This window comes from Rhopilema esculentum, chromosome 5 (assembly GCF_057945365.1).
Source record: "Rhopilema esculentum isolate cy_ngs chromosome 5, ASM5794536v1, whole genome shotgun sequence".
In the NCBI taxonomy this organism is placed as follows: Eukaryota; Metazoa; Cnidaria; class Scyphozoa; order Rhizostomeae; family Rhizostomatidae; genus Rhopilema; species Rhopilema esculentum.
Window position 1 is genome coordinate 7,540,741 of NC_142819.1, and position 26,884 is coordinate 7,567,624.

The 26,884-nt window shown below is 35.7% G+C and overlaps 1 protein-coding gene, 1 long non-coding RNA gene and 1 other non-coding gene across 4 annotated transcripts in view; 1 reads left to right on the forward strand and 2 right to left on the reverse strand.

The window, feature by feature from the left end:
* The window catches only part of LOC135689590 (uncharacterized), a 47,726-nt gene extending 43,869 nt beyond the window's left edge, over positions 1 to 3,857 (forward strand). Inside the window, exon 3 of the long non-coding RNA XR_010516538.2 lies at positions 3,721 to 3,857. This is a non-coding gene — a long non-coding RNA (uncharacterized LOC135689590). The remainder of the gene's footprint in view (positions 1 to 3,720) is intronic.
* On the reverse strand, positions 370 to 26,832 carry LOC135689576 (DNA annealing helicase and endonuclease ZRANB3). 2 transcript variants are annotated; one of them, XM_065206842.2, is made up of 23 exons: positions 26,581 to 26,832; positions 24,937 to 24,955; positions 24,229 to 24,407; positions 18,756 to 18,996; positions 18,300 to 18,433; positions 17,975 to 18,047; positions 17,338 to 17,412; positions 16,737 to 16,883; positions 15,756 to 15,923; positions 14,675 to 14,746; positions 13,304 to 13,483; positions 12,635 to 12,781; positions 11,749 to 12,122; positions 10,082 to 11,709; positions 8,779 to 9,032; positions 7,635 to 7,765; positions 6,733 to 6,817; positions 6,422 to 6,463; positions 4,903 to 5,014; positions 4,333 to 4,520; positions 3,619 to 3,831; positions 3,024 to 3,243; positions 370 to 2,480 (listed from the first exon to the last, which is right to left on the reverse strand). In XM_065206842.2, the coding sequence occupies exons 1-23, from the start codon at positions 26,676 to 26,678 to the stop codon at positions 1,642 to 1,644; spliced, it is 5,619 nt and encodes a 1,872-aa protein (XP_065062914.2). In that variant the 5' UTR covers positions 26,679 to 26,832; the 3' UTR covers positions 370 to 1,641. The 2 variants fall into 2 exon arrangements, with proteins under 2 accessions (XP_065062914.2, XP_065062913.2); XM_065206841.2 differs by having other exon boundaries at positions 371 to 2,480; positions 10,082 to 12,122.
* On the reverse strand, positions 19,009 to 23,646 carry LOC135692975 (uncharacterized). The gene is made up of 2 exons (XR_016143783.1): positions 21,387 to 23,646; positions 19,009 to 21,343 (listed from the first exon to the last, which is right to left on the reverse strand). It is a non-coding gene; the product is annotated as an uncharacterized LOC135692975 (transcript).
* Positions 26,833 to 26,884: the final 52 nt, after the last annotated feature.

Genomic DNA, 26,884 nt, shown 5'->3' on the forward strand with positions numbered 1-26,884 from the left:
CATACACAACGAGTGCACGCACACGATCACAGGATCCTAATGGCACAAAATCTGTTGCTAATCCGGTCTCGATAGACGAAACTTTTACTGGACTATTTAGCATACATTTTCACATCTTTTCTAGTTCTACAGATAAATTGAGTGATTTGATTATTGGTTGATTGAAGTGATCGATTTATTGAAGTGATTGGTTGGTTGGTTGGTTAGTTGGTTAGTTGGTTGGTTGGTTGGTTGGTTGGTTGGTTGGTTGGTTGGTTGGTTGGTTGGTTGGTTGATTGGTTGGTTGTATTGGTTGGTTGGTTGGTTGGTATGGTTGGTTGGTTGGTTGGTTGTTGTGGTTGGTTGGTTGGTTGGTTGGTTGGTTGGTATGGTGGTTGGTTGGTTGGTTGGTTGACGCACTGAACTTTCACGATTTCATGTAGGAATCACAGGCATTTTATGTAGACGACTTCTTCTACAGGAGCACAGCGTAGATGTGCATGGTTATCAATATTCTTGAAAGTGTCTAGCCAGCATGGATAGAAAAGATCTGCATTAATAGGTTGTTCATATCTAATTAAAAACAGTTGGTACAACTTATTGAAATTATACATTTAGGGAAATAGGATACTGTTTGTTCAACTTGTGTGAACATAATTGATGCATCCTGTCCTCGATAATTCCGAACGCTGAAAGCAACAGAAAAAGGAACACGAAATAGGCAAACGAATTAATAACAGCAGCATCAATATGAACAGAACATACAATATATTATAAAGTTGAATTCATTATTACTTAAAATTGAGAATAAAATTACCATTCAGTATTACAAACGACAATAATATTCTGATGAATCTATCTCATTCAAAAAATTCTGATGAATGTATCTCATTAAATGTACATTTACTTTTACAATTTAAAATGCTCGCAACAGTAACAATATAAAATTATATTAACAAAAAGAAGTGATTCTAGGTAGTTTGCGTCTTAAATCAGCATACATTAAACTGATAAATTCTCTTTTTACTAGTAAATTGATTATCTGCTAAAATAATTTTTTAGAAATTGGTGTCGCAGAAAAACATTGCCAAAAAGATCAACGGGAATCAAAAAATGGCCATTTCCATACTCCATATGAAACCATGGGGGAAACTCTGTTTATACCTAGTCAAATACACTACTTTAATGTTCTTTTAGTATAATTTTAAAATTTTCATTCCTCGATAAGTAGAACGTATGAAAGCTATTACGGTGACTCTGAAATTAAGGAATTTTCTGCTAATCTTTCCGCTGAACAGTAGAATAAAATCTTCTCATAATGATACTACAGTAAGCAAAGGCAATGTGTCTATTCTTAACATAATAGTTCTGTAACAATATTACGATTCTTAATCTTTCAGTTAGAAGGTTTCTTGATAACAGGCAGAATACAGTTAATGACTCCACGATAGACACTCTTTGTGTGTATGCTAAAGTAATTTCTTAACGTTACATACTGAATCTCCTTATTGCGCTGAAACACATCTTGATCACGTGCAGAAGATAACTTTCTCGTAATGACTCAACGATGAGCGATGGAAGCGTGTTTCCACAGCACTGAAAGAATCGAATCTTTCCATTAAGATGTCCATTGATAGCAGACATTACCAAATATGTTTAGAATCATTTCTTCGTATGGTTTCTGTTCTCAGCTGACTTTGCAATCAGAGCTGCAATCTTTTCGTCTGATTTCTTCATTTCTTCTTCCGTCACTTCTATGAAAGATTTCTTTGTTCCTTTGGCACTTTTGTAAACAGGTGATCTTTCACAATTAGCAGTACAGGCCTTTGCTTGTTTTGCCTTTTTAGGCACTTCATTATCATTGGGAAGTACAGGTTCAGATAGGTTTTTGTTTACATTTGTTCGACGACAAGGTAACTCATTCCCCTCATTTTTCGATCTGATATTACTTCCCGTTAGATTCATCTTTTCACGTGATGTTAAGGTGTTCTTTTCGTTGTCATACGATGTCAGTGTGAACGTTTCTTTCAATGTTTTACTTGAGCAAGCAACGTCTATCGGATTTTTCCGTACAGCTGGTTTAGTGGTTACAGTTCTAGTCGAGCTTTTTACAGCGTGACTGATATTCACCGAAGAAACTTCTGGTTGTCGCTTAAATGAAATGATGGGTTTTCCAGTCCCCCCAATGACAGTTAAGGATGTTGAGGCGTGTTGATGTGATTCAGTGTGTTGCTTAACATTCATTGATCTTAGAACGTTAGGTCCAACGTATATTTCATCCCGTTGTTCATCAGATTTGATCACCTTCTGGGATACATTGCCCAATGCCTTCGCTGTAGATGCTAGCCCTTTGAGAGAAGTCTTTGTATTTGTTGCAAATACTTCCATACACTGTGATTCGTTCGGTGATAGTGACCCATTTGCATTAGCACTAGGTTTTCTGGCTGTTGGCTCCAAGGTTCCAGTACTGGGGCAGTCCTTTGAATCATGCGTCTTTGTTTCTGCAGAACAAAGAGTTCAGTAAGTAAAAATGCATAGAAAGAATCAGGCAAGGAATATTTCTTTCTTTAAGAACCGTAAATAAAAGAAAGGATTTACAAGGACCAATTGCATCAAATAGACACGATGACCAGTATACATATAATGTTAAGGATCAATCCCCTTCCGTTGTATTCAAAGTTAGAATGTATTCAGTTTTAAAGCGGGGACATCGACGTTAAACTTGGCAGACAAAGAGGGTCCAAAATGTTAGTGCTTATCCAGATTGGTAGATATCGGCTGAAACTGATTAAAAGTTAAATATTCGTCAATATACACCCCGCAATACAATTTATAGGGTTTTAAACATGGTATTCATAGTAAAAATACCGCAAATCGTTAACAGTTTTTACGCCAAGTTACTGGTTAGTGACTGGCAGTCACATGCTTCGATTGGTTAAAATCATTTTTGATGGACAGATTCACATTGAAAAATCAGATACATTACATACGGACATAGTGAATTTCGATTTCATTGTCTGTGATATCGATTAGACTTTGAATACCTTTGCGCGAACGGGAACCTGGATTTGAGCTGGCAAAGTATCCTCCAATATCGGCGATCCCTTCTGCTTTAGATTTATCAATCTTTCTTTTATCACGCAATCTTTTATGTAGGTCCTTGGTGACATCCCGATGACAAGGGATGCAAAGTGTTCTGTAATTCTCTAGGCCGCATTCACCTCCACCTTCGCTAACAGCATTTATATGATCGGCTTCCCAAAACTAAAGGACAGGAAGATAAAAAAAAATCGAAAACATAAGCTTTAGTTTAGATATCTGTCTTGATCTCACTCGACCTGGGTTCGACTTTCGATGCAAGAGAAATTGAAAAATAACATATGAAGAAAGAGATGTCTCGTTGCCAGACTGTTAATACAGTTCACTTTTAATGAACATCTAAATCAATAACTTGTGTAAAAAACAGTTTTGAGATGAACTATTGCGAAAAGCCAAAATTGAAAAGCCAATTGTATACAGGTTTAGAACTGAATCGCTTGTCTTTAGAAATGAATCGTTTATCCTTTACCTTATTCCACCAGTTTGACAAAAAGAAATAGACATGTTTAAAGCAAGATCCAGGGGAAGCTGACAACAAACCTTGCCTTCCTTCGGATCAGCAATTATTTTGTTGAGCGATGCTGCTGGTAAATTTACAAAGTGCGTTGCTTCTAATGCAGCTTTCCTATCTTTTTTTCGAAGGGCTGCTATTCTTGCAAATAATTGGTGTGCATCAAATTGACAAAGCTGGCAGACTCCATGCTCTGAGCTAAATAAACGCTCCCGTACGATCCGGCTTTTGCTGGTGCGAAACTGCATTAAAGAGTCCCAGATGAGAGGAATAAGGTGTGACGTACAAATAATGAGAAGAAAATCAGGACAGTCAAGTATGTCCAGTTGCTTATACATCGCTTATTTATTCATATTTATTGCATCTCAAGAATGAAGCGTAAATCGAGCGAAAAATTGAATAGGATCAGAAACTTGAGAACCATTTGTTTTCAAAAAATAGGAGCAATATATTTAATTTATACAATTCTTAACCGAAAAACTCACTGCGAAAATTTTCCTTCTTTTAAAGGCCTTTCCGATATTCAAATGACATTCTCTTACTTATATTATGTTTTGATACATTTTTCATAAAGAGAAAAATAGACATATTTTCCAATAATTTACACCTGTTTGGAACTAGCATACAGTGACAAACACCAGTACTCGGTTCTAAGGTTACCATAATATAATGTATCAAAATTAAACGTGCATTACCCAGGTTCAAGGCTTTGGGGTAAAATAAAGCATGAATCTCATACTTACCAGGTATTCTTCTTGACAATTATACGAGCAAAACCTTGCCTGTCGAGTTCCCGCTTTGAATCCATTTTGAACTTTGCTATTACAAAAAAGACAAAGCGGATCTCCTTCTGAATCGACAGCTTGTAATAAGGTCTGGGGATCAGTTTCGTTAGGGTCGTGGCTAGATGCGTCAGTCTGGCTTGATTTGCCTGTTGAAAGAGTGCAAGAAGTAATTTGCCTTCAAGAGGATTTCTATTCTAGTTACGATTGGTATTTAGTAACGCTTAAATCAATCCACAAAATTCAATAATTATACTGTCCATAGTATATTAAAAAAGGTTTCTGAGTTAAGTAATCCCTTCAATGAACCATTAACACAAGCAATATTTCATGAACCGTTATTTCTTCCTTTTGACTCAGATGTTTGTTGTGTAGAGAGCAAGACCATGTTAAATTCTTTACACAAACTCTACCCTATGATAAATAAGTAGTATAACAACCCATGTTATGGCATATCATAATTAATAAAAACTGGAAATCGATATTCTGTTCACTCAGCAATGTGTCTTGAAAAAAAAACAATTGACCTACCTGCTTCCGGTTGATTCCTATTGCCATATCTTTGGTGCTTTGAATCTTTTATTTCTGCAACGGTGCCACCAATAATACTTGCTATTGTCTTTATGTTTTTGTTTCTTTTTTCCTAGAATACAAAGTCAATTACATCTTAGAGTCTTAGAAAGTTCTTGTTAAAACTCTCATATGCTAGCCCAACATGTCATATATGCAGCAAAACTCGAAGGCTAATTACATATCTTAGTTTAGATACCACGGGCTCCGACACAGGTTGGAAAGTGGGGAGGGGGCCAAGAAAAATTTTAGTACCTACAACAAAAGATTTGGGACAAAAAGCTCGAATGTTTTGCAAAAAAAGTGTCCCCTGGCCCCCTTTCGTCGGAGGCCCTGGATACAGCCCTTTTGTGCTCCACCAAATCATCTATGGAAAATGCAGTGGCAATCATATCAGTTTCAAGCGATGTACCTTGTTTAAAAAAACAACATAAACTAAGTTTCGATAAAATATTTATACTTAGTCGAATAAGAAAACTTATAGAAGTATAGCTTATACTTAAAACTTATAAAACCTATAAAACTTAAAACTCAATTTTTTTGGCAAACTCTTGCCTGCAAAATCAAACAAGAAATGATTGGCTGGAGATAATACCAGTTAAATATAGTAACACACTCCTAGTTTCGATACAGAGAGATACAATGCCCAAGCCACTATCTTTAGAAACTAGGCGGAGTCAGACAGTACCGTGGTCACAGAGAAAGCCGCCAAGCGCCATTATTTGAATCAAATCAGTGTACTACATTCATTGACTAAACATGCAGTGAACAATTCACAAAATAACATTGAATAAGATTACATAACTTGCCAGCATGGGCCACAAGGTTATTTGGGCCAGAGGGTACATTTGTTGTCCAAAACGAATAACGTTTGTTCTGCAATGTGTAGGGATGCCAAGCAACTTTGATAGTGAAAAGCTTTCTAACTGAATTAATAACCACCGAGTCCATTATCGTTAACTGGTGGTCAGAAATGGGTTTTAACAGAGACAAGAGAGGCAATACAGCACGACACCATGTCACCCGAAGGGACAACGATTCTGTTGATTTAAGTAGTACTTAGTTTATCCCTGATTCAACCATAACCCGAGAAATAAGATTTTGACCCACAACGACGGCTGGGACTATGAAGATAATTACTTCTATTGATCCGTTCTTCTTTGCTTTTTTTCAAACTTCATGCAGAAAATGCAACAATATTGAGTAGATAGGTGTTTACCCGATGGGTTCTTTTAAACATAACTCTTTGACCCAAGTCACTCTTAAAAACCAGAGACTCAAAGCAAGAATGAATTGTGTAAGAGGCTAGAAACGCAGGATAGGCTGTCCGCCGGATTCTGTGAGTCTTGCAATGAGTAATCAGATGACGGTAAAAGTCAGGAACAAGGCAAAACGACGACGAGATTCCAATGCTATGGAATAGATTCCACCCCAGCATACAGGGTTTCATCAGAGTAAATGATTACTAAGATTTGATTACCTTTGAGGAAAATCTCTCATTGCTAGGACTTCCGTAACGAGCCTATGGAGAGACGATGAAAATTCCCATTAAAACGGGAAGATGCTACAAACCTGGCAATAATGTTACATACATTTCTTAATCCTCCCTCCCCCCGATTAACAAATCCTCCCCTAAATCCAACTGTATTAAACATTTCAAGACAGGCGGGGAAAATCAACAGATATTAGAAAAACATCTAATATAGTTAGCTTAGCAACATTCGTCATCCTTGTATAAGGAAGACTTTAGGCTATATTTTCCCCATTTTCAAAACATTCCATTCTTATCACCTCTTTAAGCCTGTTGTAAGCATCCAGAGGGCTTTTGAAGACAAGTCCACTTTTTCTTATCATTCTTTGCTTGGTGTTCGTTAACCTACGATAGAACGATTATGTCATAATTCATGAAGATTTAATCATGACGGTGTCCAATAAAGACATTTGTATTGTTCTCTATTAACCAAGGGCAAATAAACAATGGAATAGCTTAATATAGAGCAAAACCATCTCTTTGACTATCAAATTTAAGCACTTTATCAAACAAATTCTCTCATGATACTGAAGCCTCTTTGAGTTTCATGTGTTATCACTATGTTAGAAAAATATTTCCGGTCTCCTTATTTACAAACACAAAATAACGCTTCCAGTTTGCCAAAATTTTTATCAAGAGATTGAAAACGGCTTACATCTATCAAAAAGTAAATTTGAAAAGCTGCTTCTCAAAGCCATAAGATTAATACGAAATATTAATAATGCTTGCGACAAAGAATGTTGTCAAACAAAGAATCAGACAGCGTTTCAATATTCAGGAAGCGAAAAGAAAATGGAAAGGTGGAGATTGTAACTGCAGGTTGTGTAAAAATTAAGTCATCAAAAGTTTCTTCGTTGTATAAAAAACATAAAAGATGTTGCCATATATTACTGTCATTAAAAAAACTATTATGTGTTAATCTAACTTTATGTGTTAATTTTACTTTTATATATACATTTAACTTTACATTTGTAGTAGGCCTTGATTAGATGTAAATAAGCTACTTTTATCAACTTACTGTAAATAAATTGATAATAATTATAATTAGCATTTGCTGGATAGCTGGTAAAGAGAATACAACATTGCAACGCTATTATTATCTCCATTGAAGATAAAAAGTTTCAAATATCTAATATCGCGAAAAAAGATTTAAAATACATACAAGCTCCATTCTCTAGCCAGTTTCTTCAGCTGTTTTAAATTGAAAGGATGACTAAAAATTCTAGGTAAATCATCATTGCTTAGAAATCCAAGATCAGGAATGCGAAGATTAACACTCAAGGGTTCTTCATTCTAGAAAGAACATTGATCAAAATGTACTTAAGAATATGTTCCTTATACGAACATCAAGTTTTAATAAAGTGTTTATTTAGTTAAAAAGAGAGAAAATTTCATCCTTGGCACTTCATCCTTGAATCGAAAAAAATATAGACACAACTATTATTGAAAAGAAACGTTTTCTTAGGGAAATGTTCAACAATGCATTTGTCTTAAGCAAAGTTTGACAGAAAACATCATGTCATGGGAGAAAAAATATAGCTCCACAAAGCATTTTTTAAATATCACGAACTTATGTTTTGCAAGTCGAATAAAAGAAGCGATTGTAATTGCAAATTTTGTGCCATGAAAAGCCACTCAGAGGATATCTTTGCTATGAAAAACCAAGATTCACAAAAAGGTTTCAAGATTCCAGCCTTTGAAGCAAATTTGCTTTAGTCTTTCAAAGGGATACTTTTATTCACATCTGACTGTAAGCTGTAAACTGTTAGTTAAAATCTTCTTCAAAGCTTTAACATTAAGGCCGATTGGAAGTTGACTCGTTCTGGAATGAACGGACGTGTGCAATATTAACCTTTCTCTGCTAGGGCACAAATATTAACTCCGTTGAGCGACTGACCGACTTGCTACACTCGCTGATTTGTCGATTTTCTTCGTCAAAATCAAGCAAAATCTGAGAGAAAATCAGCCTTCCGTATTCATCAAAAATTGTTAAGTAGTCTTTCCTCTATTAGAAAATTTATCATGAACTGAACTCTGCCGCGATCTGTTGTTCAATTTGGTCTCCTTGACAAGATCGAGAATGCAACATCTCCCTGTGTTTTGAATGATTGCTTATTGCGTTATACCTAGGAACTGAATTAAATGAAACCCCTGACTGCACTTAAGCTTGATAAATTTAGTGAGATAGAAAGAGATTGTAAATAAAGTACAAATAGCCCTATTACTAGTTTGCAGGTGCATTCTCTGTGATTCGGAGACGACAAACCAATAGTTGATAAATATTTACATTTGGATATGTCACTTACTGCATTATACAGATAAACTCTGTCACTTTCAAAACTCATTTTGAACATCAGCTCAACAGGTTGAACTTCCTCTTCGCTCTCTGCTTCACTCTCACTTTTCTCAGATGACACTAGTGAGATTTCGTCATCAAAGTCACCATCAAGAAGAAATTCCGTGTCATCTTTGCATGCACCATTGCCTTTCTCTTTCTCACTTATTCTCGAATCAAGTGCAGGGCTTTTTCCAATCCGATGTGGCAATGCTTCGTGCAATCCTGAATTAGGATACAGTTTTTACAATTAGAGGTCTGTTGCCAGTTTTATAAAGATAATGCATTCCTTATTACTGTATCTAATTGAAAGGCTTAAGAATTACTTTATACGCTTTGAAAATTGCAACAGAATATCTTAGATTTATTTGATAAAATAAAGTATTAAGGAGATGTTTCGAAAACACACCTTTAGCAAGCGCACACAATATAAACATACAGTGAAAAAAGTAGATTCAAAAGCAATCTTTGTCGAACTTTGATCTTGAAATGTCACTTGATGAAAGACAATAATAAAAAGATAAACTCCGGGAGAAAGATCGACTTCATTTCTAGTGAATAGTTTGATGTCTTAAGATGGTCATTCACTGTATCAGGACTTCGAAAGAACTCCAAAATTTCAAGTGCACAATATTGGTTATTGTTATTTTGTGTAACAATGCAGCATTGTGCAGATGTACCAATAAAAAAGATGCTACAATCATTACAAAAGGTCTTGCAGAGTCCAATTCCATGCCTACTCACTGGCCAATCGGTTATAGAAGAAGGAAATATGTTTTGGCATCGGATTTGTGAAATATTTATCTAAACTATCAATATTCTTCTCGCGGTTAGAGAAAGATGAAATTTAGCATTGGGAAAAATAAATGACAATATGAACTTTGGCTGTGCGAAGTCTTTTTGGTATGCACTTTAAGATTTTTTGTAAACATCTGAAACGAGTTACCCCAGCAACTTATGTTGGCTTAAAAAACAGATACCAATCTATTTCAAACACAACAAAACACACTATGTTTCATACACAGCCAAGCAAAACTAGGCTGATAACCTCAATTTATTCGAATGCAGTTTGCAGTGCCCAACACACTATCCGGCCTCGCATAAATTCGTTAATTGGACACATAACCAACCTACCTCAACACACTTCCTTAATATTTCAATCAAGATTATTTAGGAGGAAGCTATAAAACAATTTGAGGTTTACGGTGATCAGTGATAATAAAGTGTTTATTGGTTGCCAGTCTCCTAATGAAACCATAAAGGAAGAAGAATACCTTTAGCTGACGGATTCAAATACACTGCGGCATCACTATCTTCGTCCGACAATGAGCTCAAATTAACGACATTTGAATCAGCAGTTCCTCCTGATGCAGATAATAGAGCACAACCTTCACCATCATATTTTCGGTCTCTTTCTAATTGTTCTTGTTGTAACAAACCCGATGCCTTTTTAAATCCCGCAATAGCAATAGATTCAATTATCTCTGGGCCATTGCTACTATCTTCTGATGAGCTGAACATTAACGGACTGTCTACAAAGCATTCATTGAACCTCTTCGACGTAGACATTGGATTTACTTCTGTATCTAAAGAAGAATAATATTGGCATGTGACGTCGTTTGCCATAGTTAAGACTCGCTCTGCACTAAAAGGTTTCTTAGGAGCTTCTTTCCTATTCCTTGGTTTCAAGTCAGATCTTTTATTACATGGGCCAATATTCACCCTATCAAACCAATCATTTTCCGCATCAGAACTTGAATCAGTAATTGTTGATACTTCGCTATCAGAGGCATCATGTTTACTGGTATTTTGCCTCCCAGGTTTCTTTGCCAATGATTCGCTACTCAACACGACCGGTTCAGTTGGAATCCCTTGATTTTTCATTCCAATAAATGAATTTGATGAAGCCAGCTTATCTTCTGTATCAACTGCAAGTTTATTTGCTTCAATTACAGTATTTAAAAGACCAGAGACCTTGTACATACTTCTGTCGACATATTGGTCTGGTTGTGTGATGTCATTTTTCTGCCTTGTTGTACAAGTACTAAGTTTTTCAAAATCAGAACACGTGACGTCAGGGAAACGCTCCTTACTTGGGCTAGGCTCATCTATTACGCTGGCTGTGTTAGCACAATTCTCAAGTGTAACAGCTGCTTCAGTTGAGGGCAGAGCCTCGGATTGCGAGTCATGATCGCTATTTCCTACAATTTCGATTGATGCAGATTCATTTTCAAGAACTCTGGTTTTAGCTGAGTTGTTTCTAGCTTTACTTTTCGTCGCTTTTCTTGAATTTGTTACTTCAGATGCAGCTGCAACTAAATCTGATGCAAGAACGCGTGACCTTGTCTGCACAAATGACTTGGGTCTCTCACTGTCGCACATCTCACATGTATTCAAATCTTCATGATTAAGAAACGTACAGGCTACGCAGTTCCAAGAGTTTTTCTTATTACATTCACTTGTTACAGTTTCTTTGCGATAAATAGTTTCTGCATTTTGACTTCCCGCATCACATTCAAGCAATGTTGCACTTCCAAAGCTCCCTTCATTGGAGGACGAAATTTTCTTCATTTCATCAGTTTTATGTTTTTCACTTTTATTTAAAGCACATAGATCCATTGGTTCATCCTTTTCTTTAGTAGTTTTAGAAACGGTGCATTGTAAAAGAGTGTTTCCTTTTGATCTCCCAACGATGAATTTCTCTTTCTTTAAGTCTTGCTCGACCATTCCCTCTTTGCAACAGGTAGATTCTGTGTGTATCGATTCACTTTCACCATGGACCTTGCGGCTAGGCAACTCTGTTGCTTCTAGGTTTTCTTCAAGAAATTCTTCATTTCCAGAACCTGAAGTGGTATCACATCGAATTTCTAATTCCTTCGGCCTCCCGTCTACCAACTGAATCCTTTCGTCAACAGATGCAGCTTCTTCAAGATGTTCCAGCTTTGTATCATTGAATTGAAGAGGTTTTGTCGCTAATGCTGGGAAATCTTTCTTTCTAATCTCATTAGAATCTCCATTTCCATCCTGATGATGCAATGGGCCTTGAAGATCCTCCGTGGCATCTTTTTCGTCACAACTGCTATCTAGAATCACCATTTGATGCACTTTATGATCGACTGGTTCACTTCCCTTCAAGACTTTTCTTCTTTTGCCTCGTTTATGCTGGGGTTTGAATTCCTGATTATCATCACTGGAGTCTGAAATATCCATCAAACCTTTTTCGTAGTACGATCGCATTTTTCTTTTCTTGTTCTCTGCACTTTTCACAAAGCAAGCTCTAATATCTCGCTGGTTCTCGTCTCTTTTCTTAATTTTCTGCAAACAATAACATTTGTAAAATTAAATCAATGTTATTAAGCTTCTCATACTAAAATGAATTATAAATGTGAGGCTTCCACTAAAAATCACTACTAAACGAAGGTCTTTAAACTCTAACGTCTATAGACAAACATTCCCTTAGTAAAGTCATTCGGGTGCGAAAATGTGCAAAATAACCTAACTATCAAATTTAACCATTAAAAACGGGGTTGTTCCTATGATTGTTTATTCGCTTTCAATTTCATTTTTTCAAAACTTAATTTGCAAATCGAATAGACAGACACAACTGCCATAAGTAATAAAGTGAAAGTTAATTTCAAAAGGGGTCACTAATAAAACTCAAGATGCATGCTCACCCCTTATGTCCCTACCTTTCGCCCAAACACCCAAAGACTCTGATTTCAAGGATGACTATTTGCTTCCCTACAGTGAGTTAAAACATTTATGAGGTCACTAGAATAAAAAAACGGGTTTTATATCTAACAATATGGAAAAGCTAGAACTCTTACTGGGGTAAATAGATCTGCGTCATCATCTTCGTCTTCGTCAGGAAACCAAGCTTGGCATATAGAAAGCAGCTGAGATTTACCTTCGTCGCCGTCATCAGCTGTTAATAACTGTGCTTCTCCGTCAAGTGTTTCACTTGTCACTGTTAGCTATTTGGAAAAAGGATTGACAAAGTTAAAGAGTGACGAAATAATATGTCAAGTAGCAAATGCCCATTTCGTATTATGTTTTTTATTAATTTAAAAATTAATATTACATAATCATTTCATTCCTGCTCTGTTAGTTGGTATTAATTAGCTTATTGTAACTATTTATAATTAAGCTATAACATGTTAAAATGTTAAATAAAGTACTGACAAAAAGTGCCAGTACAAAGTATTCGACCGCAAATAAGGAGGATAAAATATTTCTTAAAGGCAATCGAAAAAAAAAACCAAAAACAAAAAGGCCTCAGAAGTCTGTCAATCAACAATTGGCCAATAGGTTAGCGTGACAAAACTCACGTTCTTATTGATTGGTTAATATTGATAGATGGTTCGAGCCACTGAACTATCAGTCGACTGCCTTCAAGATAAAAAGCACAGAAGACAGAATACTATAACCCATCAAGATACAAACTGACTCCTAAATAAAATCAAAGAATGTTAAAAGGCTCCAAGACGTCAACTAACCTTACGTGATAACATGGACCACAGAACATCATCGATAGTACCTTTGGCTGTTAAGAAGTGAATCTGAACAGCATTTTTCTGTCCTATTCTGTGACATCTATCTTCTGCCTGCTTTATTACACCCGGTGTCCAGTGAAGTTCTGCGAAAACTACATGATCAGCAGCTGTTAAAGTTATGCCCTAAAAGCCAACAAACTAAATTTAAGTTTAACTTTTCAATAAAACAATCCGAATAAATTATTTACTATCTTATCACTTTCTAATATTACGTCTTACAACTACAACATCAAAAACGAAATATCAAAGTGCTTCAAGAAATAAAGAAATATAAAATTCAACATCATTTTCAGGATTTGATTGTAACAAATGAAAGCATAACGAAAAGGACAGAAAAAGGTAGATTTTATTTTTTTGAAGGTTGAAGTTTTTATTTTTAGTGTTTCTGAATTATATAATTCTCATTACAAGTAAAATACACTCCAAAAGGTAAGGATAAATAAATCTGGTCCATGCATTGACTTACTTATTGCTTGTCAGAAAATAATTTAAGGTCTTATAACGGTAGAGAGTTCTTTTGATTTATCATTATTAGATAGAAATGTGACAAATATGATAAGAAAAGAAATCCAAACTATTTTATCTTTATCTGTTCTTAACATTAGGTTTTACAACTATAACATTAAAAATGAAATAACAATATCCATTCAAAAATGTAAAACTTAATTCGAACAAAAATATAAACATCTTTTCAGGACTTGATTTCAACAAATGAAAGTATAACAAGAAAAGTCAGACAAAAGTTGGCTGTTTTTTGTGAAGGCTAAAACTCTTATTGTTTGTAAATGCACTCCAAAAGGTAGGAAAGTTATTATCTACGTATACTTGTAACCAGACTTAGAGCAAAAAAATTCAGGACAAATAATATGGTCGCTGCCTTTGTTTACTTATTGCTTAACTGAAAATAATTTGAAGGTCTTGTAACGATGACAAGAGTGTTAAGGAAAGAAGTGCAATATTTTATCCAAGGGTTTTTCAAAGGGTACAATTTTCAAAGAGGATACATTTTTTTAAGGTAATTATCCCCGTTTAAACATTCAAGGCTAATTATGTAGATTTTTTCAAAAGAAACTTTGCAGAAAAAATAGCTGGTTTCTTGGAAAGGCGATTGGTAATCTTGAATGCTTTTAAAGCAACAAATGTACAAAAATTGAAAAAACAGATATTTCGAGCTTTTACCTCTTGAAAGATTTCTGGTTTTTATATATGAACACAACTTTCTTGAAAAAATATACTATTCATGTCCGCTGAAAATTTATGGAAAAAAACTTTCATATTAATATGTTAGATATTAAAATGAACAAAATTTTGTACCATTGACGCAGCAGTGATGCTAAGTACAGCAACGCGGCAGTAAGGTTGAGTTTGAAATTCTCGCACATAATTCTATGGCAAAAATGAAAAAACATGTTTTTGATATTGAAAACATCTTTATTTACAAAGAATGTCCCCTTTTTAAAAATAGCAATGATAAGGACGTTATGCTTATAAATTCAAGTAATATTTATGATAATATATGTATATATCTGATTACATTCAATGAATATATCTGTAATACATTTACCAATAAACTTTACAAAGGTGTTGTGCATATGGAAGTCCGCCTAGTATTTAGATGCTGGGAAGAGACACGGACACCAGCTTGTGATTGCCTCGAAATCAGTATTACAACATTGGGGATTTTGGGGATGAAGGCAAGGCAAAGCTTTTTATCGCCCTCACGTCTCTAGATACGTCTCAAGTCTGAGCAAAACATTTTTATTAAAATCATCCATTTATAAATCACATCAGGTATCAATGACAAATCCATCCTAAATCTGTGGAAACAACCAAAATATATGATTTGGGCGATAATGTCTTAGTTTCGCGAAATTTTAGCTTTCATTGGAAAAAAGTTAATTCTATCAACGATTTGATCCTGTTTGCAAGCTTTTCGTCAAGTGCTTGGTTATACTTACGTTAAAGAATGTCAACAGACGCTTTGAAACTATGTGACATAAAATTGCTTAGTTAGACGTCAGTTTTTTTGTAATAAAAAACTGAACAATTCTGGACTGGATCTCAATGTCGCTTGACATATTACACATAATAGTTAGATGAATTTTCATGACATAGATTACAAACATTGAAATGAAAAAACGACATTATGATCACGAATAATAGACCACACATTAGCAAAAAACTAGGGTGGTTGTTTTTCAGCTTGGTAAAGTGCTCGACTTGGAACCGGGCGATTCGGAGCTCGAGTCTTATACTCACCTGAGCCGTTGATAGTTTCTAGAAGGGGCATGCGACTTTCAAATGCTCAACTGCTATACTAAAAGACTTATCAACGCCAGAACCTGCTGAAGAAATACATGCCGAGTTTGAGAAGAAAACTAGCAAATGAACTCACTGCCCTGATTTCTGGTGGAACATCGCCTGCAATACGAATGTACCTTGTGCCACGCTTGGCCAACACTTCTGTTACTGCATCAATGACTGCCAGATGGTAACAAAACACGACGAATTTGTTTGGCATTGCATCTAAAAGATCTGATATATATTCCTGAATGGGGCCGGCCTACAGGAAAAACAATATTAAGCTGGAAACATAGCTTAAGTTGGACAAAGTAATACCATAACGGGAACGAATAGCAAAATATAAAAATACGTAGACAGACACAGTATACTAAACCTTTTTTGGGTATAAGTGCTGACAGATTTCCATTTTTATAGTTCACTTGCTCGTAGCACAAATAGCCTTTATCAAAAAGCAAAAAGCAAGCCACACGATAAACTAAATTAGTCAGCAATTATCAATCTCTTCTCAAGATAATAGGTTGAGAAATCACCAATAGCTAGAAAAACTAGTCATCGTCCTAGTAGTTTTATGTTTATCGAAGGACTTAAAAACTGTAAAAAAAGAAGCATTACAAAACTGTAAATAAAAATTACTGTTTTCCGGTCTGCCGTATTGTGCTAAATGCCGTATAGGCAGCGCTATATACGAATTGATGAGCAAATTTGTTGAAAACCTTTGATGAAATCTCTCTATATGAAATCAATTTTCTATCAAGCCGGATGTATCAATCGATACTTCTCTCTTTTCCTTCATATTTTTAATATGCAATTTTTCTTTCATTTTGCATAATTTATATACAAGCCAGCAAGCTTTCTTTGTTTTCAACAAACTGTCATGCACATTTATTGATGTAATTGCGGTAAACTATAATTTGGTTTCACTTTACCTCTTGTACATTAATTTATGGTAATCATCGCATACTGTAATTTGGTTTCACCTTACCACAAATTAATGTAAATCGTGGTATACTATAATATGGCTTCACCTTATATTGATTGATAGTAATCGTGATATACTATAATTTGATTTCACCTTTGCTAGGCCTGTGCTCTTATATAGGCTTGTAAGTGCTGAGTTGACATCTGACATTGTCAACAGCCTTGCATCATCAAGAACATTAAGCTGGTCCTTGAATTGTGAAACAGTCTTCTTGAAATGCTTCAAGCTTGCCTCCAGGTTCTATTAAAATATTAGTGCATCAAAAACAACAAATAATGATCGCATACGTTAAAAATCGCTCTGGAATTTTCATGAAGTCTCGACATGTAATGATAAAAAGCTTCATGGAATATATCATTGAATAGATAAGGTGTTCATTAGACCAAAAGTAGCTTGCATTGCATCAATTTAGAATATTCATTTTAAACTATGCAGGAAAAATAAGAAGAGAAAAACACAATATATTCATTATATCATACACCACGATACTAAACAGACTTTCAGAACACAATGGTTTAGCAATTTTGGCAATTAAGAGTTTTGGGCCTAAACCTAGATTCACTTTTGAGCATAGTATTTTGAGGCACAATATGTGATAGTCTCATTCTTTTCAGTCTAGCTATGACTGTCAAACACTGTAAATAGAACATTTAATTAAAAATAATCACATTACAGTCCTTATCATTTAGAATACCTTCTTTCGATCTGAATCTGTGACAATGTCAAAACGGATTCTTTGCCGTCGCTTAGCTGGAAGTTCTGTTAGCACCTGGCAGGACAAATATCATGTCAAGAAGATGATGGTCATTGACAAGTTTTTAATTAAGACAGTGTTTAACCTCTTTAAAAAAGAACGATACTAAACAACTGAAAACAACAGCAATAGTAAAAAATAATTTGATCCACCCCCAGATATTAATTACCCACCCATGTGCTATGTTCTTAAAATGAGAGCATATGGAGCAATCAGAACAAGGGCAATATCAAAGGATACTTTAAACAAACATGGGGGAATAACTACCAATTCCAATTCCAATGACAAACGATAATAAACAAGATCTTAAAGTAGTAGCAATGTCGAAAAACTATCACAGTGCAGCAAATTGTTCATCAGGTGGGGTAGGGGTCCAAATTAATAAAATAAACCAACCAATTGCTGACGCACGCAGGAATTCAACAAATGGGGAATGCATTATACATGAGTATGCTAAAAACAGGTGCATAGCATATATGAAAAGATGATTGCCCATTTTGATCATTTTAAAATAGGAGAATTGATGTTGTAAAGTAGGTTATAAAGCTAATAGAAAAGTCTAAAACTTAAAACTCACATCACACTTGAGCCTTCTAATCATAAGAGATTTAGTCAAAATCTCATGAAGCTCCTTTAAATTTGATGCCCCTCTGGTGAAGAAAAGAGTCAGATCAGAGAATAGAATTATACTGCATCTTTTTCTCTTTGGCATTTTCTGTATGTTAAAATAGAGAGAAGTTTTAAAGACAAGGGCAAGGCAGGGGATGTGCATTTTGTGTTTTGTAGTAATGGGTTGAAGCAGCAACACAATTACAGTACATTATAAAATAGAGAATCCTCTCCACCTTCATAGGAATAACTAAAAATGGAACAAATAAGCAAGATTGTGGAAGGATTTGTACCTTGTATCATACTTCCGCAACACTTTTCCACCTCTCATGGTTTGTAGAATATAATGACCATCACAATATCTTTCTCCAAAGTTATGCCAATTCCCAACGAGGCCTGGTCTTACTATGTTTATCTGAACAAATAGCTAAAAGATAATTTGAAACATGAAAAAGTTTCACGATGGAAAATAAGAAAAAGATTAAAAAGGCTGTTATGATTTTGATTTCGCTACATAACATTGCAAAATTATTTCAACAAACATTTTATTGCATTATTCAAATTCACTTATAAAATTTGTGAAAAATATTGAAAAACAGTCATAATGTCTAGTGACTGTTTATCTCTTCGGAAAATCAATGAAACATAATCAAAGAAAGTAAAAATACCCCTTACAAACCCCCCCCCCCTTTGCTCAAAATCTCCATAAAATTATTTAATGTAATAGAATTTCAATAAACTGAGCAAACCTCTTCAGGTCTTGCAAGAGAAGGAGTACCAGTAAGCAGAATGACCCTTTTCATCTGCTTCAATAACAGCATAATCCTTTGTGTCCTTGATGTCTGCCGGTTCTTGACATAATGAGACTCGTCAACGATGGCTACTCCAATATTTGCTTTCTTTACTGCTTCAATCAGCATGGAATTCAAACCACTTCTCAAACTAACAAGCCCATAGCTTAGTATGTTGATTCTTGCTTTGGATAGGGCCCTGCTTGAAAAAAAGACATCTTTTAGACTTAAAGAAAAGAAATAGAAAGTGATACATTTATGCAATACATAGATAAAGTTTATTCCATCAAGAAATATATCTGAAAGATTTGACAATCTTGCTTCACTTCTGTGTCTACTTCATCTTTGTGTCATGCTTGCTCAATAAATTCTACAGTGTGAACACTGTATGCAGCTCATACGCTGGGAAAAGAATACAGAGTCTCCTGAAAAAAGATATAATTTGCATGTAGCAAATACAAAATGGCAGCAAAATAACATGCAAAGCTGTAAGAAAACAACTTGTTTTTTTGTGAGTCCAACGAGTTTTTCAAGACAGGATCCTAAAAAATTACTTTTGAAACCAAGAGCTGCTTTCGCTTGTAGTTGCTTTTGTCTATATATTCAGACTCTTTAGCATCAAGGATCCTAATAAAAGTAAAACTTCTTTCTCCAATTTTGTTTATATCATAGACAACCATGTTGTTCATGTATCATTCCTCTGAAGCTGATCAAGAAAAACTGGGGGGAAACTAAACTATTACTATACATCAGATTTGATTAATATGCTTGCATGTGTGTGAACAGCTTACTTCACCTTTTGTTTCATCTTGTGCTTCAAATCCAAAAAAGTTTTAACTGTGCATGCATACTTTGTTAGCGCCAGCTCTTGCTTCACATGTGTGAACCAGGCTTTACATATGTGGGTTGTGCAGGTTAAAGTGTCTAGGTAAAAACTATTGGCCATTGGTTTAAAGCTTTATGCTAACAGCTGTTTGCATAAAAATCAGAAAGAATTGGCATATCATTGAAGGAGAAAAGGGGTCAAAAACAGAAACAACTGACCCATAGCAGTTCCAGTTGCAAAAATGTTGAAGCATATGGTGAAGGCTCTTGGTAAAAGTGAAAGCTGTTACATAACCAAGAACCTTGAATCAAAAATCCCCAATTTTGCCATAAGTATGGTCAGTGGGGGGAAAAAATGCGCATTTTTCAGAAATTTTCGGTTTCCCCCCGATTGTTCACACATATTGGAAGAAATTATGTATAGTTACAAAGTAGCCCTGATAAGTTCCTTTAGCAACAAAAAATTGCTACCCATTCTTTAAGAGATTATTTTTTAAGAATGAAAAACTGGTGCGCATTTTTTAACCACAAAAAGGAGAAAAAATGCGCACATGTGGCAAAAAACTGCGCACCTCTCAATTATGAAAGAATGTTGATTTGATTCAATAAATTTGTTGATATTTGCTGTAAATAATTTTTTTAAATCAAGATTTCCATTTAATACAAAAAATACATATGTCAATAAGCTAAAAATACAGCTAATAAAAAATAGTTTCAACATCCGTAGAAGTCATGTTTTCTTATTATACTGAATCGTGAGTGTGCAGCTGAATCTTCTTCGAATTTGTATCCTTTGCCACTGACGATTTGCGATGGTTGACATGGGCCAAGAAACAGGTACTTCACATCAACGATTTCAACATCTTGCAGTTTAGGGAAATCCCAAAATCCATCACCTCGATAACGGAGGAAGTTCATTTCTACTGTGTCAGCATTGTCATCAGGATCCTGTGCAAACGTTTTTTGTACTTTCCCCCAATAAAACTGGTCCCCGTAATAAACGCAATAGAAAAGACCTTTCTTGTCATCATCCATTTGTTCCGTTATCAGGCTGATCTCCATAGCCAAACTTTCTTCAGTGTTCCCTCTGTTTTTTGCCGCAGATTCCTGGCCTTTTTGCTCTTTTTGTATTTCTCCGACTTCTTTTCCATTATTTGTTTCTTTCGAGTCACTCTGGGAATCATTACTATCCGTTGAATCGTCTGAGATAGCTTCGTCATTTGCGATATTTGATTCGGTTCGTCGTCGCTTCCCGGCTGAGATGTTGCATTCTGCGCCTCCTTGAACAGCGTTCTTACTTGGTCTTCCTCTTTTTCTGATACCTCCTTTCTTTGGTTCATTCTCTTCCTTTTCCTTAATTGCTTTGTAAAAATCGTCATCGGTCACAACTCTTGTCTTCAGGCCAATCTTCCTTCGCTTCTTGGTTTCCTTTTTTGACGAGTCCTTAATTTTGTGCAAAATAAGTTCTTCAAAACTTGCTGAAGTTGAGGGTGAAGAGTCTGTAGCGACAACCACAGGGTCGTTGACTAAAATCCAGGATCTTATCCACTGCTTTCCTTCTGGTGCATTTGATGGCATAGGTCCAAGTTCCTTACAGGCAGGGCAATCTGGTGAAGCTTGTTCTTTAAAGGATGCTGTTTTTTTGGAGAAAACTTCTTTGGTGTTGATGTCTTCTTGGGGGTTGACATTTTCTTTGGCGATGCTGCTTTTTTGGACTGGTCCTTGCTTCGTGCAACAGGTTGTCAAGAGCATTTTCTGGTTTACCAGATTCAACCCAGGTCTTGTACTTTTTAAGCATGTTGGCATCCAGCCTTGAAATTGGGTTTTTTTGAGCTATCGACAGGAAAAATCCCAGTGGCTTCAAACCCTGCTTTTATATTTTGAGAAGATAAACCAAGATGCCAAATTTCCGACAACAGGTTGACAAACTGCGCTTTTCTTACTGGTTCTCGTGCACCCCATTGGCTGACCCAATCATTCAGTTTCTGTCCCCATAGCCTTTTTAGTGGTCCGAAACAGGCAACATCTAGTGGTTGAAGGAGATCTGTAGTATGGGGAGGCAATTTGACAATAGTAATGTCTTCGGATCTTGCCCTCTCTATAACTGGCAGAGTCACATGAGTGAGATGACCATCATAAACAAGCAGCAGTGGACGCTCTGTGACCTTTTTGGCAAATAAGTCAAACCAAGATGCAAAGAGCTCACTTGTCATCCATCCGTTCTCTGAAACTCCATACCAGGTGTCCTTCAGTGCTCGTTCTCCTCGCCATGTTGACTGTAGATTTTTCCCGGAAAAAACCACCAGTGGGTCGAGAGCACGGCCAGCAGCATTGCAAACTGCAAGTGTTGTTGTGTTTTCCCTTCCGGGACCACATGTAATTCTGAATGTGCGTTGGCCTTTTTTCCCAATCACTCTGCATCGCTGGGGGTCATTCGGGAAACCAGATTCGTCGCAATTCCATATCTGATGAGGCTTAAATGCTTTTTCCTTGACCAGTTCATCAATTTTTTCATAAAAGTCATATATTACGAAAGGGTTTCCTGTTGCTGATTTTCTGGCCACACTGATCATTTCTGCCTTCTTCAGAGAAAGGTTGTTCCTTTTCATAAAAGCAGCCAGCCAAAATCTTCCTGGTTTGCCATCTTTAAACAGAGGTACCACGATGTTATTCTTGACTACATATTCAGTGACCAGCTCCAATATTTCACTTGTGCAGGGGCTAAAACCAAGGTTACACATAACATTGATGCATTCAGCCAAAGTTTTTTCCGTCTCTTTGTCCAGCATCGGATTTCGCCCTTGGTGTGTTACGGGCATTCCAATCTTCTCTTTGCCAATTCGACGGCGGATGTTCTATGAGATTAAATATCAGGTGTTAATTTCTTTCAAAGATAATTATCAAGCAAAGATTTATTCCATTTTGTTCAATTTGATTTAGCTACTACAATCTTATCGAAATTAATTCGGCCATGTAAAAATTACTCTGGTTTTGAAGATTGATAAACTTTCGAAAATAAATTGTTCACAAAATATCTGCCTGTTGAATCAGTTGAATAAGTAACTTACCGATTCTGATAAACCATATGTCTTTGCAGCTTTCCTGATGCTTAAATCGCCCCTTGAAACTTCTAGCAAAGCGTTCTCCATATCGCTCTCTTGCCAAGATTTTGCTTTTTTTACATACGTCCTCGGCATTTTGCTTTCAATCTATGCAATGCGACTTAACTTGTAGTCTTCTAAAATAAACTGATCTTGTCTTCAGTGGAAAAGCTTTTATAGCCATCAAGAGACACGCAAGACATAAAATGGCCCATAAATAGCATCTATTGTAATTCACTTATTGCTGTTTAAGCAAGGTAAAATTTAAATATTACATCATAGTCATCTGACGACAGTTAGATCAGCTGACGGAATCAAAACTTTGACATCCCCCCGAGATAAGGTATTCCCCTCTGCCCCTCTGCACAAGATAACTTCTTGGTATATTCCATGCAAAGCGTCTTTTGATACGTTTTTAAAAGAATTATTAGAAAGGCAAATGCTCTTATGAAAAGGATCCAAAGTCTTTTTAGAAAGTTATAACTTGACCTTTTATGTAAACTTCTTGGTTTCTAGAAAATAATTTTCCCAAATCCATATGGTTGTGAAATATGGTTTCATTCTTGCATATGTCACATGTTTTAAGAACAGATACAGAGCCTTTTTCCGACGAAAATATAACTTTATGGTGCGCATTTTTTCCCCTCACTACAGAAAATTTGAGGTTAAAAAATGCGCAGGCCCCTCTAGACATGCCACTTGGGAGGAGCAACAACATCTGGTTATGGGCAATGACCTCAACACTGAAGTAGTGTGATGCTGTGATAATACCTTTGGAATGCAGTCAATGAGCTGAGAAATCGAAAAGTTTACCGTTGTCATGGAAAACTTGATATCATCATAAATTGGAGCTTCCGCTTTTCAAATACGTAATGAAAAACAAAAGTGCACTATTTTTGGATTTGGTATTCATTGAAACTATCATCAAAGGTCATGAAACTATCATGAAACTATCATGCCTTATCTCCAACTGTTGGTTACTCCTCCACAGCGCTGTAGAAATGGGTGCGCATTTTTTACTCCCAAAATCGCCATGCGCATTTTTTCCCCCCACTGACCATAATTCTTATACAAAATTTGTTTGTGGAATGTTGATGACACTGTTCTTAAAAGATTTAAAGATTTCGAAAAAGCAGTGACCACCACAAGAGCTATTCAAGATTGTGACTGTGGCTTGAATTTGTTTGTAATAGCATACCAACAAGTCAGGAACATCTATGGGCTATAAGCCTAAAACATAAGGTCCATGGCCACTAGTTTTGACCCACACAATTTAGCCAGCAAGAACTGAACTGTATGCAGTTGCTTCTTACACTTGTTGCAGTTAAGGCTTTTTTACTTGTTTTCAAAGGTGGAAAACTGATAGTGGTAATTAACCAAATTTTTTATCATTTAGATTATACACTGAATAACTAAGCCTCAAGTCTATTTTGGCAATAGAAAAAGCAGCCTTTGTTGAAGTTGGTGAAGAAGAAAATTATTTAACATAAAAAACATAAACTTACGTAAGATCTGAGCAATTTTTGATAAGGTTTATATCTTCAGGTGGAATCTCTGGTAACCATTTTTCTATTTCATCTACCCAAGGATACTTCATTGAAGAAGGAACAATTATGAGAAGTGGCCAATCATCCTTAAAATAGTAAGCAACTGACAATGCTTGTAGGGTCTTGCCTAAACCCATCTGTGAAAAAAGTGAAAACAACGTTCAGTTCTGCTAACAAAACTTTTTGCAACAGAATCAGATTTAAGCATATGTTAGTGGCTGCACATAATGTGTGATTGATAGCTGCACATAAAAAAATATGTGTGCACATAAATTGAATAATCTATGGATTGAGGAAATTTCCAGCTAAAAGTAATCAATCAATAATCTTATCACTGCAATAAAATCATAATTTGAATCAGCAAACAGAAATTATTATACCCACAAAAACTTCACAGAGTAAATGAAAATGGAAAAAAGATAGAACTCTGTTTCAATTCTACTTGATGCTTAGTTATGACTTTCTCTGTTTCGTTAAAAGAAACTAATGCACTTATGTCTTTTTTATCTAGAGGTGAAGTTCAAAATATGTATAAACAAACAACCTCATTCATTTAAAAAAGATTTACAAGGCACCATACAAAATTACTTTTAAATGAGAGAGCAAATAGAACTGAAAAATAATTTAGATACAGAAAAATTGTGCAACATGTGGTGCAATACATACCTCATCACCAATCAAACACCTGAAACAAAGAGAGTAACTTAAATTTGACTTCAATAACACAGTCAGAAACAGAGCAGAGCTGGGAATTCGATTTAGAAGAAAAGAAGAGGCATTTTACAAGCCAATTTGTTAACCACTTACAAATTTTACTGACAAAAGCACTAAAAGCTGTGTTTTATCTGACAATTTAACCAAATCTGGAGGCCCTTGTCCTTCCACCCCCAAAATCTCTGTTCCTGGTCAGAAAAGTTCGACTGTATAAGCAGGTAGCATGATCTAATTAAAGTGTAAAGGTCTTATTTTCCACCAAATGCAGTGAGAAGCGTTTAAAGTTATCAGTGACAAGACAAAAAGCTGGTTAATAAGGGGCATTTGTTTGATGTTCTTCATCGTTATATTTCATATATCATATTTTCATATTATTCTACCCTTTATTGTTAATTAAAGCTCTAACAAACCCGATTCATTTCAACATTATTGGCTGTCAAGCCAAAAACCAGGGGTGTTGGAAGCATGGGGCAGCAGATTTAGCAGCACGTCTCCCCCTAACACCATATTTCCTTTAAAGAATCATGCCCTCTGATAAACTCCGCCCTCTTTTAAATGCTGCATCTTGAAAAGTTGTGTTTGTTAGAAAACACACTAAACAAGAAGTAACAAATAGTTTATACGCTTACTGTTTGAAAACCATGAAAGTTGTTATGTCATAGAGACAAGGACTCTGACAGAGACATTGACATTCCTTGACATTTCCACAACATGAACACATTTTAGAAAAATTTCACACAATCTTTATTACGTGTTTTTGGGGAAAAGAAAACATTGCTTAAGTCTGTATTTATATCTTTTCGTTACACTTTTCTTGTCATTTTTCATTTGACAAACTTGTCACTTTGTATTAATGGCTGCCCTCTGATAAAAGCCGCCTTCTATTAAAGGTAGTTTGGTCTTTCCGTGATTGGCTAATTCTATCTTGAAAGCCTTAGCCTCTCATTTTTCAGTATCAGACATTAGTTTTATTGGGTGAACACAACAAAAATGCGTAAATCTTTATATCATCGAAACTGACCTAAGACACCAAATAAAAATTCACAGCACCTCGCTCAGGGAAGTACGCTATTGTGGTTCTTCATTCTGATTGGTTACTTCTGCATTAAACTAATGATGCATGAATATCATGGCCATGAAAAGAGATTTTTAGAACAATAGGGGACATACTGTCTTTTAAACGGTGCATCCAAAGGTTGGATTCTGTAATAAACGCTGCAGCACTCTTTAAAGGAAGTACAGTAATCTTAAAAAGGCTGTTAGATTATTATATTACAAGTAAAGCATTTGAGACTTTGTTTATTAAAAATCTTTCCAATCATTTGAGCACTGACATTCTTCAGTGGCCTTCGTTTGGTAGCCAATGAAAACTCAGTGTAATCGGTACTTGTAGAATCCAAAATGAAAACCAATCAAAACAGTTCTTACAAAAGGGGATCCACTACTCCATTTATGTGATGTGACTCTCAGCTCAGTTCAGCAATCAAAATTATAAACGGTTATACTACCCACACTTCTTTGACACAAAGCTTTCTAACCACACAATGATCAACGATACAATAGCGATAATGATTTTATAAACAGAGGAAGAACCACCTTCCATTCTTCTCGATTCCGTAGCGGATGCCATCTTTCTGGAAAGGCATCAAAGCTTTCCTCAGGTCCCGGGGGAGAAAATTCAGAGAGACTGCCATACTTCCTGGATGCGAGAACTGATCAGATGATTTCACTGTAGTACTATTGTGTTGAAAATATCACACTCCATGTTATATTCCATGAAAATATCACTTCATAATCAATTGTTCGTGCAAGAAAACATTGCTCAGTATTATCAACTGCCACCCTGGATGTGAAAGCGCGGGAAGCCTCGAATGAGTTACAAAGCTAGAACGAGTCAGCA

Bases quoted from the DNA above. Each gene is read 5' to 3' on its own strand.
- LOC135689576 (XM_065206841.2), bottom strand. From the start codon at position 26,678: ATGGCAGTCTCTCTGAATTTTCTCCCCCGGGACCTGAGGAAAGCTTTG. The intron at 18,048-18,299 runs GTACAAATCCTT...TTTCTTCACCAG, and splicing joins TTGCGGAAGTATGATACAAG to AGGGGCATCAAATTTAAAGG. The intron at 17,413-17,974 runs GTGAGTTTTAAG...TTGTCCTGCCAG, and splicing joins TTAGAAGGCTCAAGTGTGAT to GTGCTAACAGAACTTCCAGC.